The sequence below is a fragment of the Triturus cristatus genome, chromosome 4_1 (genome assembly GCF_964204655.1).
Source record: "Triturus cristatus chromosome 4_1, aTriCri1.1, whole genome shotgun sequence".
Taxonomy (NCBI): domain Eukaryota; kingdom Metazoa; phylum Chordata; class Amphibia; order Caudata; family Salamandridae; genus Triturus; species Triturus cristatus.
Window position 1 is genome coordinate 1,109,005,885 of NC_140585.1, and position 16,333 is coordinate 1,109,022,217.

At 45.0% G+C, this 16,333-nt stretch overlaps 1 protein-coding gene across 3 annotated transcripts in view; it reads left to right on the plus strand.

Moving 5' to 3' along the window:
* LAMB1 (laminin subunit beta 1) overlaps positions 1–16,333 on the plus strand; it is a 359,541-nt gene that overhangs the window by 286,593 nt on the left and 56,615 nt on the right. For all 3 annotated transcript variants that reach the window (XM_085654111.1, XM_085654112.1, XM_085654110.1), the window contains exons 25-28: positions 4,160–4,338; positions 8,758–8,999; positions 11,248–11,451; positions 13,178–13,322. In XM_085654111.1, the coding sequence (XP_085510237.1) occupies positions 4,160–4,338; positions 8,758–8,999; positions 11,248–11,451; positions 13,178–13,322 (770 nt within the window). The remainder of the gene's footprint in view (positions 1–4,159; positions 4,339–8,757; positions 9,000–11,247; positions 11,452–13,177; positions 13,323–16,333) is intronic.

Below are 16,333 nucleotides of genomic sequence, written 5' to 3' on the forward strand. Positions count from 1 at the left end.
CCTCTCAAAGTGGTGGTGGCACGTGAAGAATCTTCGTCCCCGAGCTTGCAGCCTTTGTTCGTCCTTGAGCTTTGCCATTGAAATCCATTGAGCGCCCGAAGGCTCAAAAGCACCCTGCACCCAGCCGCCCAAGTGGCCCTGGCATTGAGCTCAATGGGAACTTTAAGTTATATGCAATTAACTACTTTCAGGATGACTTTTCTAACTCCAGAACTGGATCCTAGATTCAGTCCTGGGACAGTTCTTGGAAACAAGTGAGTAAATTCGGTTAAGTTACTGTTCTGATTTTTAAACAATATTTTGCCATTTTAAAAGTTGACACTTAGAAACTTTTTCTGATCAAATTACCAATGTTATCCTATGGAAGGAAATTCACTTAGCAGGTAAGTGGGGTTATGGTTACTTTTTCTAGGTCAGTGTTGGATCCTGGATCCAGCACTAGTGTACCACTTGTAAGCAGTTGAGAAACTGCGTTTAAGTTATACAAGCGATTTTTAAGGAATATTTATAAGTTTGCAAAATCGACACTTAAAAGAAATTTCATAGAAAAACAGTCAATGGTTTCCTATGGGAGAAAATTCAAGTTACTGGTAAAGTATGTTCTCGTTACTTTTGTAATCCAGTGCTGGGCTCCTAGGCACAGCACTGGGGCATCTATTTAAAACGGGTAAGTAATTACGTTTTCACAGTTGGTACGATTTTTAAATAATATTTGTAGTTTGCAAAAACCGACACTTAGAAGAAATTTCACAGAAAAACAGTCAATGGTTTCCTAGGGGAGAAAATTGAGTTAGTAGCAAGTATGGATATAAGAACTTTTCAGGGTCAGTTCTGGGCACCAAGATCCAGCACTGGGATCTCTCCTAATAGCAGGTGAGTATTTCCGTTTTCGTTACTCGGTTGATTTTAGGTGAATATTTTAAAGTTTAGAAACTCCACACTTGTAAGAAATTTCTAGAGAAACCAGTCAATGTTACCCTATGGAGAAAATGTGAGTTATCGGCTTCCAGGTAAGTACTCGACTGGCAGAGTTAAGGTTCTGGGGCAAGACTCGGGGGTGTCCCAGGTTCAGGTAGGTACAGTTGTTTCACCCTCAGCGGCACAGGGGCAGCCGGGTGCAGAGAGTAATGTTAGCCTATGGCCGGTAGGGGGCCTTTGGGTGGTGGCTGCTAGCAGGCAGGCCACGCGGCTGTGGGAGCTGGGCTCCTGGTCACTTACACAGGGCAAGTAGGGAAGTAGAATAGATGCTGCACTTCCAGGGGCACTCGAGCGGCTGGGTGTTGGGTGCTTTTGGGCCTTCGGGCGCCCAATGGATTTCAATGGGAAAGCTGCGAGACAAACAAAGGCTGCAGGCTCGTGGACGGAGATTCTTCAGATGCGACCACCACTTCGAGAGGTAAGTTGGGAAGCTGTAGGTTAGGTTGGCACCCAGGAGTTGGGCACAGGGGGCTGCAGGGGTGTCTTTTGTCATCGGAAAATCTTACCCTCTGCTGGTCTTTGTTGGGGGGGGTCCCCTGGAGTTGAGGCTGCAGGCGTCGTCTGGAGCGTCGAGGAGGGTCCTTGGGTGCTGGATTCTTGGTCACAGTCGCCGGGGGGACGTCCTTGTGGTCTTTGTTCACTCAGGCACAGGCCGGGCTCGGCGGGTGCAGAGTGTGCTGAATTCGCGGTTCCTGGCTGGCGCCAGGGGTTGTTGCTGTTTGAGCAGAACCACTGCTCATGGGAGTCTCAGTCTTTAGATGAGCAAGGTAGCCAGGTCCTCAGGGGTTTTCGAGGTTGCTGACCACTGGAGACGCCAGGGTTTAGCAGGAGCAAGTTCGAGGGTCGACAGGCCGGTTGGACTGCGGCCAAGTCAGTTGGTGTCGTCCTCTTGTTAGCAGCTGCACAGCAGGTCTTCTTTCTTCTTGTTCTTCTTTGTAGTTTTTGAATCTAGATCTGAGGAAGGAAGGTTCAGGGTGTCCCTAAATACTAAATTTAGGGGCGTTACAGGTAGGGAAAGGTCAGGGACCAATGGGGCCCTTTCCTGGAGTGAGTACACCCCTATCCTGCCACTCTCCAGTGGGAGGGGGCAGGAGCATAGTCCTGATGGTTAGGGCTCCCCATCCTCAAGATGGTGAGAGCCCGGTGTTGTGCTTTACCTCGCCTCCCCCACCTGAGGGGTGGGGTTGGCAGAGGCTGGCACACTCCCTTTTCCTCACTTGGGTTTTCCTGCCAGAGTGGGGGTCAGAACCGGTGGGGACCAGTTGCGGAGTACAGCAAGTGGTCTGGAGAGGCTCACAAAGACGGCATGCCTTTGAAGCTTCCCCTGCCCATCCTGGGGTAGGAGGCCAGCACCTCGCCCCAGAATGTGCATTGTTGCAGGCCCACGAGAGCGGATGGCTCTCTACCCAGGGGTCCAGCAACATGTCTGCTGGGTGGCAGCCTAGGCAGCCTCTCAGAGTTGCCCCCTGAAACTAACCCACGTACTGACTAAGTTGCCCTCTGTCGTGCATTTTACATTAAATCCCACACTGGCATAAGTGTGGATTTAATGTGCTGAGAAGTTTGATACCAAACTTCAGTCTTCAGTGTAGCCATCATTCTGCTGTGGAGTTCGTGATGAAGACCTCCCAGCACCATATACTCTTAATGGCAACACTGCACTTACAGTGCCCAGGAATGGACCTGGGTACTGTAGGGGCACAGGGCTCATGCACCTGTACCCCCACCACTGGCGTAGGGCACCCAGCTAGAGGGGTGACTGAAGTATGCCAGGGCAGTGTGTTGTGGGCATGGCACACAGGGATGTGTGCCATGTCGACTCTTTGTTTTGTTCTGCACCAAGACACTCAGCCTGCAAAGGCAGTGTGTGTGTGTGTCAGGGTACAGGGCCTCGAAGGGTGGCACAATCATTGCTACAGCCCTTAGGGGCCTTCTCTGGTCACAGTGCCCTGGGTACCTAGTGTACCATTTACCAGGGGCTGACATGTGGCCAGAGATGCCAATTGGGTTTAGGTTTCAATACAGTTTTAGGGAAGGAACACAGGCCCTGGGTACTTAATTTGCAGGAGCCCAGGGCACACTCAAAGTACATCAGCAAAAAGTGGGGGCATACCATGCAAGAAAGATGGCACTTTCTCACACCAGGCATATAAAAACTCATTTTATAAGGGTGTACCTTATAAATACTGGACCCGTTCCCTGGGATACCTAGGGGGAGACTCTGAGGATCCCTAACATGCCAAAACATTGTAGGTTATCTATTTTTAAGTGCCCCAAACACCAACGTCGAATGTGGGCACAATCTACTTTTTAAAAGCAGTGCTGCTTTTAAACTGACCTCAGGCTTCAGCAGTGCACACATGTAAGTGCAGAAAGAGCTGCTGGCCTTTAACCCCTTCCATGCTGCGCAGATTCCGCCGCTGTGCTGACGGAATCTTGCGCGGGCGTGGTCATGACGGAACGGTTCCGTCATGAGCACAGCTCAACCGTGGCTCATGACGGAACCGTTCCGTCATGAGCACCGAAGGGGTTAAACTGGCATGCCCTAGGGTACTAGGGGCTTCTTGGTAGTTTCAATTCCCCCTGCCCTATTATATGCTAGGGGCTTATAGGGTAGGTCATGCCAATCCCAGGGGTACCCCACCATACCATTGTGTACCCTAGTGTATTTAGGTGTTTTAACTGTATTCTAATGTGTTTCTTTCAGCATATCACTAGCCCTGGGCATGGTTAGGCAGAGCCCATAGTCAGTCAGTTACCACCAGCAACAGTCAGCAAAAAGTTGGGGGGTGCCCAGGGCACAGGATGACTTTGCAACAAATAGTAACGTGGAAACGTGTAAAAGGTCTGAAAGAACATATTGCTGGTTCTCAAAACATCAGTTTTTCTGTTTCGCAAGTTTGCGTTTGTAAATAACTGTGGGTATCATGGAACCTTTTGCATCGGTCATAGAACTGCAATTATTGCTCTGCTGTATATTTTCCACTTCACTTGCAGTTATTAATTGTGCACCTGTTTTGTTACTTTAGAAAAAAGTACAATTGGTGTTTATTTTGGTTGCAGTTAAATGGCACACTGTTGATAATCTGTATGAACATCAGAATGCTATTAGGAAAATATACAACTTGTTTAAAAGTTTACAGAATATTAAATAACATGAGAATTTTTATTGTGCTATTAGGAAGCTGAAAACAGATGTGTTGGAGAAGATAGTTTATGTAGAAAAAGAACTGTCTGCGTTACAAACCAATGAGACGGAAGTAAAGCTGAGTGATCTGCAGAAGGATGCCCAGAGTTTGGAGAGAGTGGTTAAAGAACTTGCAGATCAACTGGAGTACATTAAAATCTCTGATTTTCATGGTGAGTGGTTAAGGCTTTTATGGTGTGTAGCTGGTGAAAAATGAACACATTAAACATCTTTTCTAGCAATGTCAAGACACACAGGAATGCAACTTTCCCCGTGGGTTGTACATAGACCACTGCCCTGCAGCCTCTTTATGAATTCACTGAAGATCATTAGAGGCCAACAGATTTAAGATTTACCTCTGCTCAGTGCTGAGGGTGTACAGGAGACCCCCCCCCCCACCCCCTTGCAATTTTTCACCCAAATGAATAAATGCATTACACCTAGGGAAATTGTCGTTCCGCTGTTTCCGTGCAGCTCTATTTGGTAGGTTTCTACACGCTGTGCTGTATTTTCTTTATTGTTGCGTTCCTGACTGCTGCTGGAATCCTCCTTGCCATCATTTTTCTAACACACGGTCTTCAACCTTCCTATAATTTCATCACTGGCCCCTGGTCTGACGCTGCAGTCCACTCACCGGGCAAAATGTCCAAACGCCTGCAAACCCCGCAGCTTTTCCTTTGACTTTTTTTTCCACTGCAAGGGCCTCCGGCTCCATTGCTCTACTGAGCTCCCAGAACACCATCTTATTTACCAAGTACCCAGCAGGTAGGGTGACCAACCGTCCGTAAATTTCACGGACAGTCCGTAATTCTGTCCGTTGTCCGTGAAGGATTCTTTAACGGACGCCATTTGTCCGTAATTTTAACCGGGCACCTTTCGCACCACCCTAAAGCCGGCACAGCTTCCACCCACCTCCCTTCTTGACTCCGATCCTCTGATGCAGCACCAAAGCTCAGATCCCCAGCAGCATTGGGGAGGCACAGCGTGATGGCAAACCTCACACCCTCCGCCCTTGATGAGCTGTTAAGAGGTGCTTGAAGGTGACTGAGAGGGAGGGGCTGCAGCTTCAGGGGCATCTATTCAGATGCAAACAGCCTGGAATGCGTCATGTCTCTGCAAATTAGAGGGGCCTCACACATTCCCTTTCTGCCCTGGGCCCCAAACACCCTAGAACCGGCCCTGATTACACCAGGCAGCACGTGGTTCTCTTCACAGAGCTTAATTCCTGTCAGTAAATTGTAAGCAAACCTCGGTTCTTCAAACATGCTGTGTATAATGTAATAAAATAAAGAAATGGCACAATCGCAGCAACACTGATTAACAAAGTATGGAGGACAATCAGTTAAGTCAGTTCTCTTCCAGTATCTCTTTTAAGTACTGTACATCACAGTGGGGGTGGCAAAACTAACATTTTAGAAAGAGAGCCTGTCCTCTCGTTGTCTTGTCCAGGAGGGGGCGAGGAGCCCTACCCCACCCTGGAAGAGACCAAGATGATACTAGAACACTGCATGCCCACCCCTGTGCCCACCCTGGTGGATCCTGTGATGGCTCCTACCCCCCCACCCCCCCAGTGATGGCTCCTGTAAACCCCCCCCCCTCCGCCTGTGATGGCTCCTGTCCCCCCCTGTGGTGGATCCCGTCTCCGCCCTGGGTGGCTTCTGTCCCAGTCCTGGAATGGCTCCTACAGCGAGGGTGAAGTTCTTGATGGGCCTCTTCTCAAAAAGGCTCAGCTCAAAATTAATATGAAAAGGTGAACGAACGAGTGAGTAAGTGAAGGGATGGGTGGATGGCTGGATGAATTAGTGAAAGGGTGAATGGACGAATGAAAGATTGAATAGATGGCTGAGAGAGGATGGATGGATGGATTGATGAGTGAGTGCAAGGATGGATGAGAGAAAAGGTAAATAGCTGGATGTATGGGTGGAAGGGTAGCTGGATGGGCAAAAGGGTGGATGGATGAGTGAAAGGATGGATGAGTGAAAAGGTGGATGGTGAGTGGGTGGATGGATGAGTGAAATGATGGATGGACTGATGAATTGATAAGTGCAAGGGTAAATGGATGGAGGGATGAGTGAAAGGCGGATGTAAGGATGGATGAGTGAGTGAAAGGAAGGGTAGATGGACAAAAGGATGAATAGATGGGTGAAGGAGTGAAAGTATAGATGGATGAGAGAAAGGATGGATGAGTGATAGGGTCAATGGATGGATTCATGAGTGGACGAGTAGGTGGGTGGGTGGGTGGGTGGGTGGATGGATGGATGAATGGAAGGAAGGATGGCTAAGTAAAAGGGTCGATGGAGAGAGAAAGGGAGGATGGATGGATGACTTAAAGGGTGGATGGGTGGAAGGATGAGTGACTGGGTGGATGGATGAGTAAGTGAAAGGATGGCTGGATGGGTGAAAGGGTAAATGGCTGGATGGATGAGTGAATGGATGGATGGGTAGAAGAGTGGATGGATGAGTGTACAGATGGATAGGGTGAAAGGGTGGATGGATGGATAATGGATGGATGGATGAAGGGATGGATGAGTGTAATGATAGATGGAAGGATACATGATGGATAGGTTTGCAAATGGTTGAATGTTTGGATATGGCTGGGCTTACTTATATACTATTGCGCCACCTCCTCTGATGTGTCTGTAAAACTTACCTATTGTCCTGACATTTTGTTCTGAATTTTGACCTGTCCTGAATTTGTGTCCTGAATTTTGACCCTTTGTCCTGAATTTTTACACTCACCGTCCTGAATTTGCACCAATGCCAGTTGGTCACCCTACCAGCAGGGCAGATTTGTGGGAAGAAGCACACTTCAGAGTAGTACTTGTGGGTAAATTGGATTCCACATTGGCTGTGAAGGTGTGCATACTTAACAGTCTATCTTTCTCCTTCTGGGGGAAATGGATTAAAAAAGTGTCATGAATACCATCGTTCATAGTGGATCCATATATACGAGTGTATTTATGTGTTTTTGATATTATTCTAGTTCTGTCATGCAGTTCCCATTCCCACTCAATTTTTAATCACTCCAGGGATTCTAAGCCTTCAGTGAAGCACTCGCAAATACCATCTGGGGACCCTGCACAAACTCACTCTTGGTCAATTCTTCTCCTGCCTTATTGGGCCAGTCATGCCAGGAGGCTGTTGAGTGGAAATATATGTTTACGTTCATGCTTTCCCAGCTGTGCCTAAAACATGGGTCACGTCTTGAAACTGAAAATGTGCATATCCGAGTAGGCAGTGCTGCTATTCTGCCAACCGGGCATCTCAATTACCACTAGGAACTCAGTATGGGGGACTGGACCATCTAGCTCGGGGACTCTCTAAGAAACTGAGGAACACAGGAATTTCCATGACAGATATTTCTGCCCTGGAGTAATTTTCTTCACTTAAACTTTCTGTGGAAGGAAGTGCAGTCACCTGCTGTCTAAAACCCATGCATTTCCTTGTGGAACTGTGAACCCGTCAACCTTGTGATTTTTAGAGCTAGTTTCCAATAAAATAGATGTGATATTGCAATTATTAAAAACCTGTCTTAAAACGTATGTAAAATGTATTCATGTACTAAAGTATCTTAGGTTATTTTAGAGCGCTCAGTCAAATTCCCTGGATTTGCACTAATTATTACATGGTATATTATCTAAAGATATTCATGGAAGCTCATTCATAATTGCTTTCACTTCCAATGTGTTTGCTTGAAGATTACAGTACTGGTTGTTTTTAAAAATACCGCAAACCCATGCGCATAGTTAGTTTCACCTGTCAATCCCTTTAATTGGTTCTCCTTACAATTACTACACATGCACATTCCATTTATGCCTTTTTGACTTTTTTCTACGTGTTTAGAGAATCTTAAATGTGTGACATGCAGTGGCAGACGGCACACACATACTCACTGATCTACATGCACACTCACATCCACCCATCCAATCACAAGCACGCAAACATACACCCACCATTCAAAGCACATACACAGACCCATTCACAGCAAGAACATGCCAGTACACATACTTTCCTACTGACGTACCTAACATAAAAAAAACGTACAGGGTAGTGGTTCCCGGCTGATTGGGGAATGGACTGCCACCTCCTCTCATTGGCTGATATTGTCCTGGGCCCTCCAATGAGAGGACGACCTTCCCTTACTGGTCACAGAGTAGGATGTAGTCAGTGAGATTTGCTGACCCCACCCCACCCTGTAACAATGAATTACCCAGGTCTGAGTCTATCGGTAACGTGCCCACTACTCTTGAGTGGGAAGGACCTGGCAATGCTTTGCCAGGCTAAGGTGACCTGGGCTGTCAAGTCTCCAGACAAGCCATATTCGGCTCAGGCAGCCAGGCGCCTGCTTATTTAGCTTATGTACAGCGCTTGGCTGCCTGCCCCGAATAGGAAGAGCTTGTCAGTACAACCTTTGGCTCAGCCTGACAAATGCTTTTCATGTTTGAAAAGGGAGAGGAGTGGAGCCCCTAGGCCCTTAACGACTGGCCGTGCCAGTGCACACATCTTTTTGGGAGTAACCTGTAAACCACAAAGGTTTGCCTGTAGTGTACACCAAGAGAAGCAATGCCTAAATAAGACTTTTTGTTTTATAGGAGCTGTGGATAGTATCAATAACTACTACAAGATGTCTCAGGAGGCGGAAGAAAAAGTCAATGCATCTACTGTGGACCCGGGAAGTTTTGTGGAGCAGTCTGCTGCCAAGCGACAGGAAGTGGAAGACATTATGAGTGAAAAACATGTGAGCTTTGAAGAACAGCAAGAGGAGCAATCCCGGCTCCTGGATGAGCTAGGCGGCAAGCTTCAGAGTCTGGACCTTTCTGCACTCTCTGAAAAAGTATGTTCTTTTAATGCCCAACATACTCAATACGAAAAGATATGCCTATGCTCGCAAACGTACACAAAAGTTGACCGAGATAACTGATATTTCATTTTATTTCATTCTAATCAAATCAACAAATGAAGCTTGCTGTGCATTTAACTCTTAACATTTCTGGATTCCATAGTGCCCCCAGCTATTTCTAAAGTAAATAACCAGCATATTCTTAATGGTAGTTTTACCTCAACAGATTCTTACTTTTATGAAAATCTTGAAATATCACGAACCCCCAGGCTTTTATTACTGAACCTTCTTTTCATAAGAGTGTCAGGGAGTACCAGCCATGTGCAGAGTGTGTGGTGATTCGAATTTCTGGGTAACACACTCCTTTTTTGTAACTGCTGGTGTACCCTTTTGTTAATTTGATTTTATGCATCAGGGTATCTCCTTCCTACCCTAGGCGTAAATTCTATAAATGGGGTCCGCTCCCCGACTCAGGGGAAGCGCCCCCTGGCTGCACTACTCTGAATCCCTGAAGCTGGGATTTATTCCAAGTGTTCAGATAATTAATCTTCAAGCCTTATACGTCGAGAGTAAGTTCTCCACATTTAATTAATTTGAATAACAATGTAATAAAAAACATTCCAAATGTATCCATTTGACTTTACATATAGGTGTTTGACTTTCTCCACATTTAATTAATTTGAATAACAATGTAATAAACATTCCAAATGTATCCATTTGTCTTTACATATAGGTGTTTGACTTTCACACTTCAAACATCCTGATGCGTTTTGTGCAGGGCCCTTCGACAAATTCTTACTTTCATGAATTTTGGTTATAGTTATTCAAATGAATTAAATTTGGAGAACTTACTCTGGATTCATAAGGCTTGCAGATAAATTATTTGAACAATTGGAATGCATCCCATTTTCAGGGATTCAGAGTAGTGCACCTAAGACGAGAGACCTTGTAAAAAGAAATTGATCATGCCAATATGTGAGATTGTCTTTGGACGAAGTCCTCTTGTAAGTAGGTCTAATTTAAGTTACCAGACCAGTTGCTTCAGTTTCTTTACTTCATATGCAGGTTGTAATTGGAAGCTCTACCAGGAGTCAGTGTGTATCTTGCTCTGCACTCAGGTCTTCTGTGCCTGGAACAGCCATCACTGGAACCAAGCAAGAAGGAACATCAGACACTCCATACACCAGTTCAGTCTTGCTGGGAGTGGTGCTAGGCTGATACCATAATAGCAACATCACAAGATAAAATTATGTACTTAGTGTTGAAACTTTTCAAACACTCCCCCCGAGTCAAGGATACCATGATACCCAGAGCAGCCTACCAGGCTTACATTAAAGCACGCCAGCCCCTTTAGGGACAATATGGTGTGAGTGATTCCAGCAAATGCCGCTACTAGAAAGGAGATCGAAAGGGGAATTGCTGTACGAGAACCAAACACCACAGGTGTCCGTGTCTTTTAGGTTTAATAAACCCAACCTAAACTCCTATATTAATAGATATGTTTAATATTAACTGGCCTAGGTTGGCATCATCTTGCCAGATGGTTTGGGTGTATCTGAGATGTACTCCTGTGTCACCTGTGTTTTTAAATAATACACCCTTTATGTACAAATGTTTCCATCTACTTTAGCTTATTTTTAATTTGATGTGCTGTCATGTAAGCTCATTCAAACCAGGACGTTTGGTGTTAGTACTTCAATAAAGAAAACCCTGAATAGGCTTTGCTTTTCATACTCCCATTTAGGGACATTAATTATACGTTTTATAAGTGTAGATATGGCTTTTTATAGATGGCTTTTTAGCGTGCATATTGGAAAATAACATCACCAGCCAGCCTCCACCCTGCTTTCCTAACTGATACTTTGTATTTGTCTGGAGATTTGTTTACTGAAGATATTCCACTTCAGACAGCGAAATATGCGTTTGTAGAAGTCCCTTCTGTTAATATTGCATTAGCAGGCTTAGAAAGGTGTAGAGGGTGTTCAGGAGCTAAAGTGGAGAATGTTCCAGTTGTTACTGGAGATAAAGCATCGTCCTTGTAGCTTTCCTAACTAGGAGGAAAATATTCTATACAAGCTTTTGTAACTCATTTTTCTTGAAATAGCCAAAGTCGTCGGATTACATTACAGACTGTGCAAAAGTTTGACTCCCAAGTGCCATACAAGTATTGACTGCCATCTATTAACCTTTTTGTTTCTAATGTCTTTTGTGTTTGAGTGACATGCAGCCTTTTGTCTTGTAGACTTGTGGAAATCCACCTGGAGTTTTGTGCGCAGATGCAAAATGTGGTGGCCTGACCTGCAAAACAGATGATGGTGAGAGAAAATGTGGCGGGCCTGGTTGTGATGGTTTGGTCACAGTGGCGCGCAATGCATGGTTGACAGCTACGGACTTTGATAGAGAGATTCTGGGAGCTCTGGCTGAAGTGGAGCAACTTTCTAACATGGTAAATGGTGGTTTTATTATGACAGTATACATTTTCATTGTGGACCATATGACATTTTAAACCATAAAACAAATATTTATTATAGTTCAGCTTTCTGAATGTCTTTATAGTCTAGAGTAATTAGTTCCCATAAGCTTAGTTTGAGAGTGAAAATATATCTTCCTCAGCCCTAGTCCAATTCAGATTGAATGGAATTTTAAAATGCTATTTAACTCCATCATACTGGTAATGAGGCCTTGTTTCAAGCGTGGATAGAAAGAACATTGTGGGTTCGGGGGGGGATCCAGTCTCTCCCTTTTCCCTCATTTCCACTTTTCCGGAAGGGGACGGGGTTCCCGCTGAGCACCCACCCAGCTGGTCTTTGGGTTAACTCCCCGTGCCCCAGTAAAACTGCCCAGAATTGGATCAGTTAGAAAATGTTTATAACAAACATCGCATGGGTTGTCTCCACACAGCAATGCAAAATTCAGAATACTACCTCTTCAGTGGAAGCAGTAGGCGGAACTTAATGTGGACAGAGCACTCCTCCATGTAAATGGATAGACACCTGGTGGTGTGATCTGCCGGTGGGTTTTGCTGGTGTCGGAGAACAACCCACGTTACCAAACAGTCAGGGCAGTGACACCCAAGTTTCCAATTCCTTTCACCCCTTCCTCTTAGGTTGCGACAGTCTCTGTGCGCCTGAAAGGGAGAGAATAAAACCGATTATAATCCTCTACTGGACTACCAACCGCCCTGTCCTGGCATGTCCAGACCTAACCAGCAGAATAGTGAAAGGAAGAGCTGAAAGCCATAGTCAAATTAAGTGTTGGTTTTCAGAACTCTTATATGGCGCTGATTTCAAAAAAATAAAAAAAAAGGAAAGTGTTCAACGTTGCTGGAGCAGGTAAACGCGGGGAGGTTTCTTAATGTATTTTGGACTTTTTGGATAGTCGATACAAAATGTGTTTTCAAGCATTTAGATGAATTATGCGCCTGCAAATGGAGATGTTTTCTTGTAATTTGCTGATCAACTGTTAGCCATTCCTTACTTTTAACCTAAAATATACACGTAACGTTAAAGGACTCGCTGAAAGCATTGAACATGAAAGAGGGCTGCATGGCAGTTATGGAAATAATGCAGAACAAAGCATCTGTATGTTTTAAGAAATAAAATACTCTCAACCGTACATAATAAAGGTAGTCCAAGCCACCTTTGAGTTCTACGACCTTAGAAAGGCATTTGGCCTGCGGCCTCATGCTTCTGTATGGTCACAAACTACTTGGTTACTTGCAGTATCCTTATAATACGCTTTAGAGGTACTTTAGCCAATATTCAAATGACTAATCAATAAATATGTATATTTAATATTTACACTGCTGTTATGTAGTCACAGCAAAGGCGTACATAGTCAAAACCACCCATACTTGCAGTACTTGCGTGTGTCCCTTAAAGGCAGGTGAAAGGGAATGCACCTGTGTATCCTAGGAACTCAAGCTGCCCCTCGCGAATAAAACCCAAATAGGGTCCATTTAATCTGGTGTACTTTTCTGTTGCAGTCAGTGGACCCTTTTGGTGTGGAATCGAGATGGAATTGCATATGGTTGTTCCCTGTTCGTAAGGACTGCAGCATTGTAGAATTGAATGCACCAGAGCAGTTATCAATGATACAGATCTATTCAAGCACTTCCATTCCATCACAATTGTGCCGTTTTAACTTTATTGTTGATGTCCTACATCCACTAGGTCGCAGAGTCGAAAGTCAGGGCGGATGAAGCCAAGCGAAGTGCAGAAGAGATTCTGTTAAAAACAAATGCAACAAAGGGCAAAGTGGACCGAAGCAACGAAGACCTGCGTAATCTCATCAAGCAAATCCGGGACTTTCTAATGCGTAAGTGTTTATTACTCCTAGATTATACACAGTATAACAAAGGCAACTGGCTTGCTCTGGACATGGCTATATCACACTTGTGTGGTGAAATAGATTCTATGGTAAACCGTATGTTAACATGACCTCTGCAGGGTAACGAGGGGAAGCAACCAAGGCCAGCCAGTGTCACTATGGTCATCTGATAACATTTTCCATCCGAATATTTCCTGACTTGCTGTCTGTCTGTGTTTGCTAGTTAATACCCAGTAAGCTTCTGTTGGGTGTAAGGGGTCCCAATGAAAGGACAACATTAGTCACAAATATTAAATGTGTATTGAGTCTTGAAACTATTAGTTTAAATTTGTAAACCCGAATTGTATACTGTGATATTTCTCTCCATTACAAAACAAGACCTTGATTTCAACACACAGAAATATTACATTTCCCTTTTATTGCTTCCCATTTTGTATTTAGTTCCAAAAATGAGCTAACTAAAGGCTCCACGATTTTTCAAATTGCTGCATTGTTGTTTGAAATAAATCAATGCTTGCCCCCTAATTTGCGTGTCTCATAACTGTGACCAGAGGGCAAAACATGTTGGAAAAAGGAGGAGGACTTGATTTAATTTTCATGCCTTTTTTGTACTTCGAATGTAAGAAAATGTTCTGAGTTGGAAGAACAGCTGCAACATAAGAGGAATGGAGCCAACATTCTGACGCATTTAAACTTTAAGGAGTTGGCAGAAACTGGAACCTTCCAGAGTAGTTTGATCTGACATATGGCGGGCCTATTTGTGCAATTCAGAGATCTGAAACAAAAGGAAACGCCCTTAATCATTTCAGTTGTGGATATTGTTTGGTCTCTTTTCCCCTCTCAGTGCTGGCCAGTGTTGGTCTCCTGTTTTGCATTGACGTTTATAGTTTGGCTGCTCCAAACTTGAAGGGCTGTGTTAAGTTGTTTCTGTTTGCCTGCCCTACTCTTGGAGTTTACTCATTCCATTCTATTAGTTAATTTCCTCATGTTGCTCCTAAACATCCCTTCTCCTACTCTCTATGGTAGCCATAAGTTTGAAGATAATAATTTTTTACTGTTAAACTATTTTGTTTTGAAATGTTTCTCAAACATATCCTACCACTTTCTTTATTGTAGTGAGAAATTAAGAAGCCCAAACAATCCTGCCCACTTAGTATTGAACTTGGCCGCAGCCATGATGCTTTGCTGTATGTACTGAATTTTGTTTTGTGGTAGCACGTTTGACTTGCATGGAAGGTTTGCTGGGCTTAAGGAAACTCCCATGCTATGAACTGTGCTGGTCCATCTGTAATGACAAAAGTCATCTCCGCTAACTGCTAAGCTGTCCCAGTTGTTTGTGTCTTCGGAACAGAAAAGCCTGGTGCTATCTTCCTAACCTAGAGTGCACGCAAGAAACCTTGTCTCATTCGTAATAGTGCTTATTTGAGCCACATCTCGGGATTGATTTCCTTTCTAGTTTTGTTAAGTCATTAAATTACCTTCTCAAACTCTGTTGAATCCCTTGGGTGCTGCAGTATCGTGAGGGGGTTTCTCTATGGCATGCATTCTGTTTTGGAAACTGGGAATCTCCTCCTCAAGCACATTAAATTAACCAGCGTTGAAGAGAGATTAAATGGAAACCTTAAAAGATCCTACAAGGTGCAGCATGGGCTTTCCCCGTAGCAATTTAAAGGTAAATTTGAAGTGGTTTTAACATAACTGGAGGAGTAAAATGGCCTGACTTGTTTATATTGCAGTTTTATTCTCCTTAAGCTTAACCCTTCATAGTTTGGGTTCATGTATGTGTGTATATATATATCCTGCGACCATATGCCCACTCTAGGACATTGCGCTCCAACTCTCTATTTTTTCTCGACACTCCGCGATTCAAACGAGTTCGTGCAGGTGGAAAAACCTTTGAGGTTTGCGCCTCTCAGTGTTGGAACAAGCTCCCGCTAGCTTTACGCACCTGCCAATCAGAATTAGTTTTTCGTAAATTTCTGAAGACCTTCTTTTTCTCTTCCTAGATAGGTCCCCTGCCCTCTCTTCTTTTTCCAGAAGTTCTCAGCGCCGGGACGCCCCGTTGGGGCAGCTGTGCGCTTTATAAAATACACAAATAAATAAATATATATATATACATATATACACACACACACACACCAACCCTCCCCCTTTGCAGGCTGAGTGTCTGTGTACAGAATAAAACAAAGAGTCAACATGGCACACATCCCAGTGTGCCATGCCCACAAACACACTGCCCTGGCATACCTCAGTCACCCCTCTAGCTGGGTGCACTATGCCAGTGGTGAGGGTACAGGTGCATGAGCCCTCTACCCCTACAGTACCCAGGTCCATTCCTGGGCACTAAGTGCAGTGCTGCCATTAAGAGTATATGGTGCTGGGAGGCTGTCATTACGAACTCCACAGCACCATGATGGCTACACTGAAGACTGAGAAGTTTGGTATCAAACTTCTCAGCACATTAAACCCACACTGATGCCAGTGTGGGATTTAATGTAAAATGCACGACAGAGGGTAACTTAGAGTTGCCCCCTGAAACTAACCCACAACCAGTGTCCTAACTGAGAGACTGCCTAGGCTGCCACCCAGCAGACAGGTTGCTGGCCCCCTGAGTAGAGAGCCATCCGCTCTCGTGGGCCTGCAACAATGCACATCCTGGGGCAAAGTGCCAAGCCTCCTCCCCCAGGATAAGCAGGGGATGCTTCAAAGGCATGCCATGCCGCCTTTGTGAGCCTCCCCAGACCACTTGGTGTACTCAGCAACTGGTCCCTACCGGTTCTGACCCCCACTCTGGCGGGAAAACCCAAGTGAGGAAAGGGGGTGTGCCAGCCTCTGTCAACCCCACCCCTCAGGTGGGGGAGGCGAGGTGAAGCACAACTCTGATCTTTTGCCATCTTGAGGATGGGAAGCCCTACCCAATCAGGACTAGGCTCCTGCCCCCTTCCCACTGGTGAGTGGCAGAATAGGGGGTGTACCCATTGGTCCCAGCCGTTTACCTA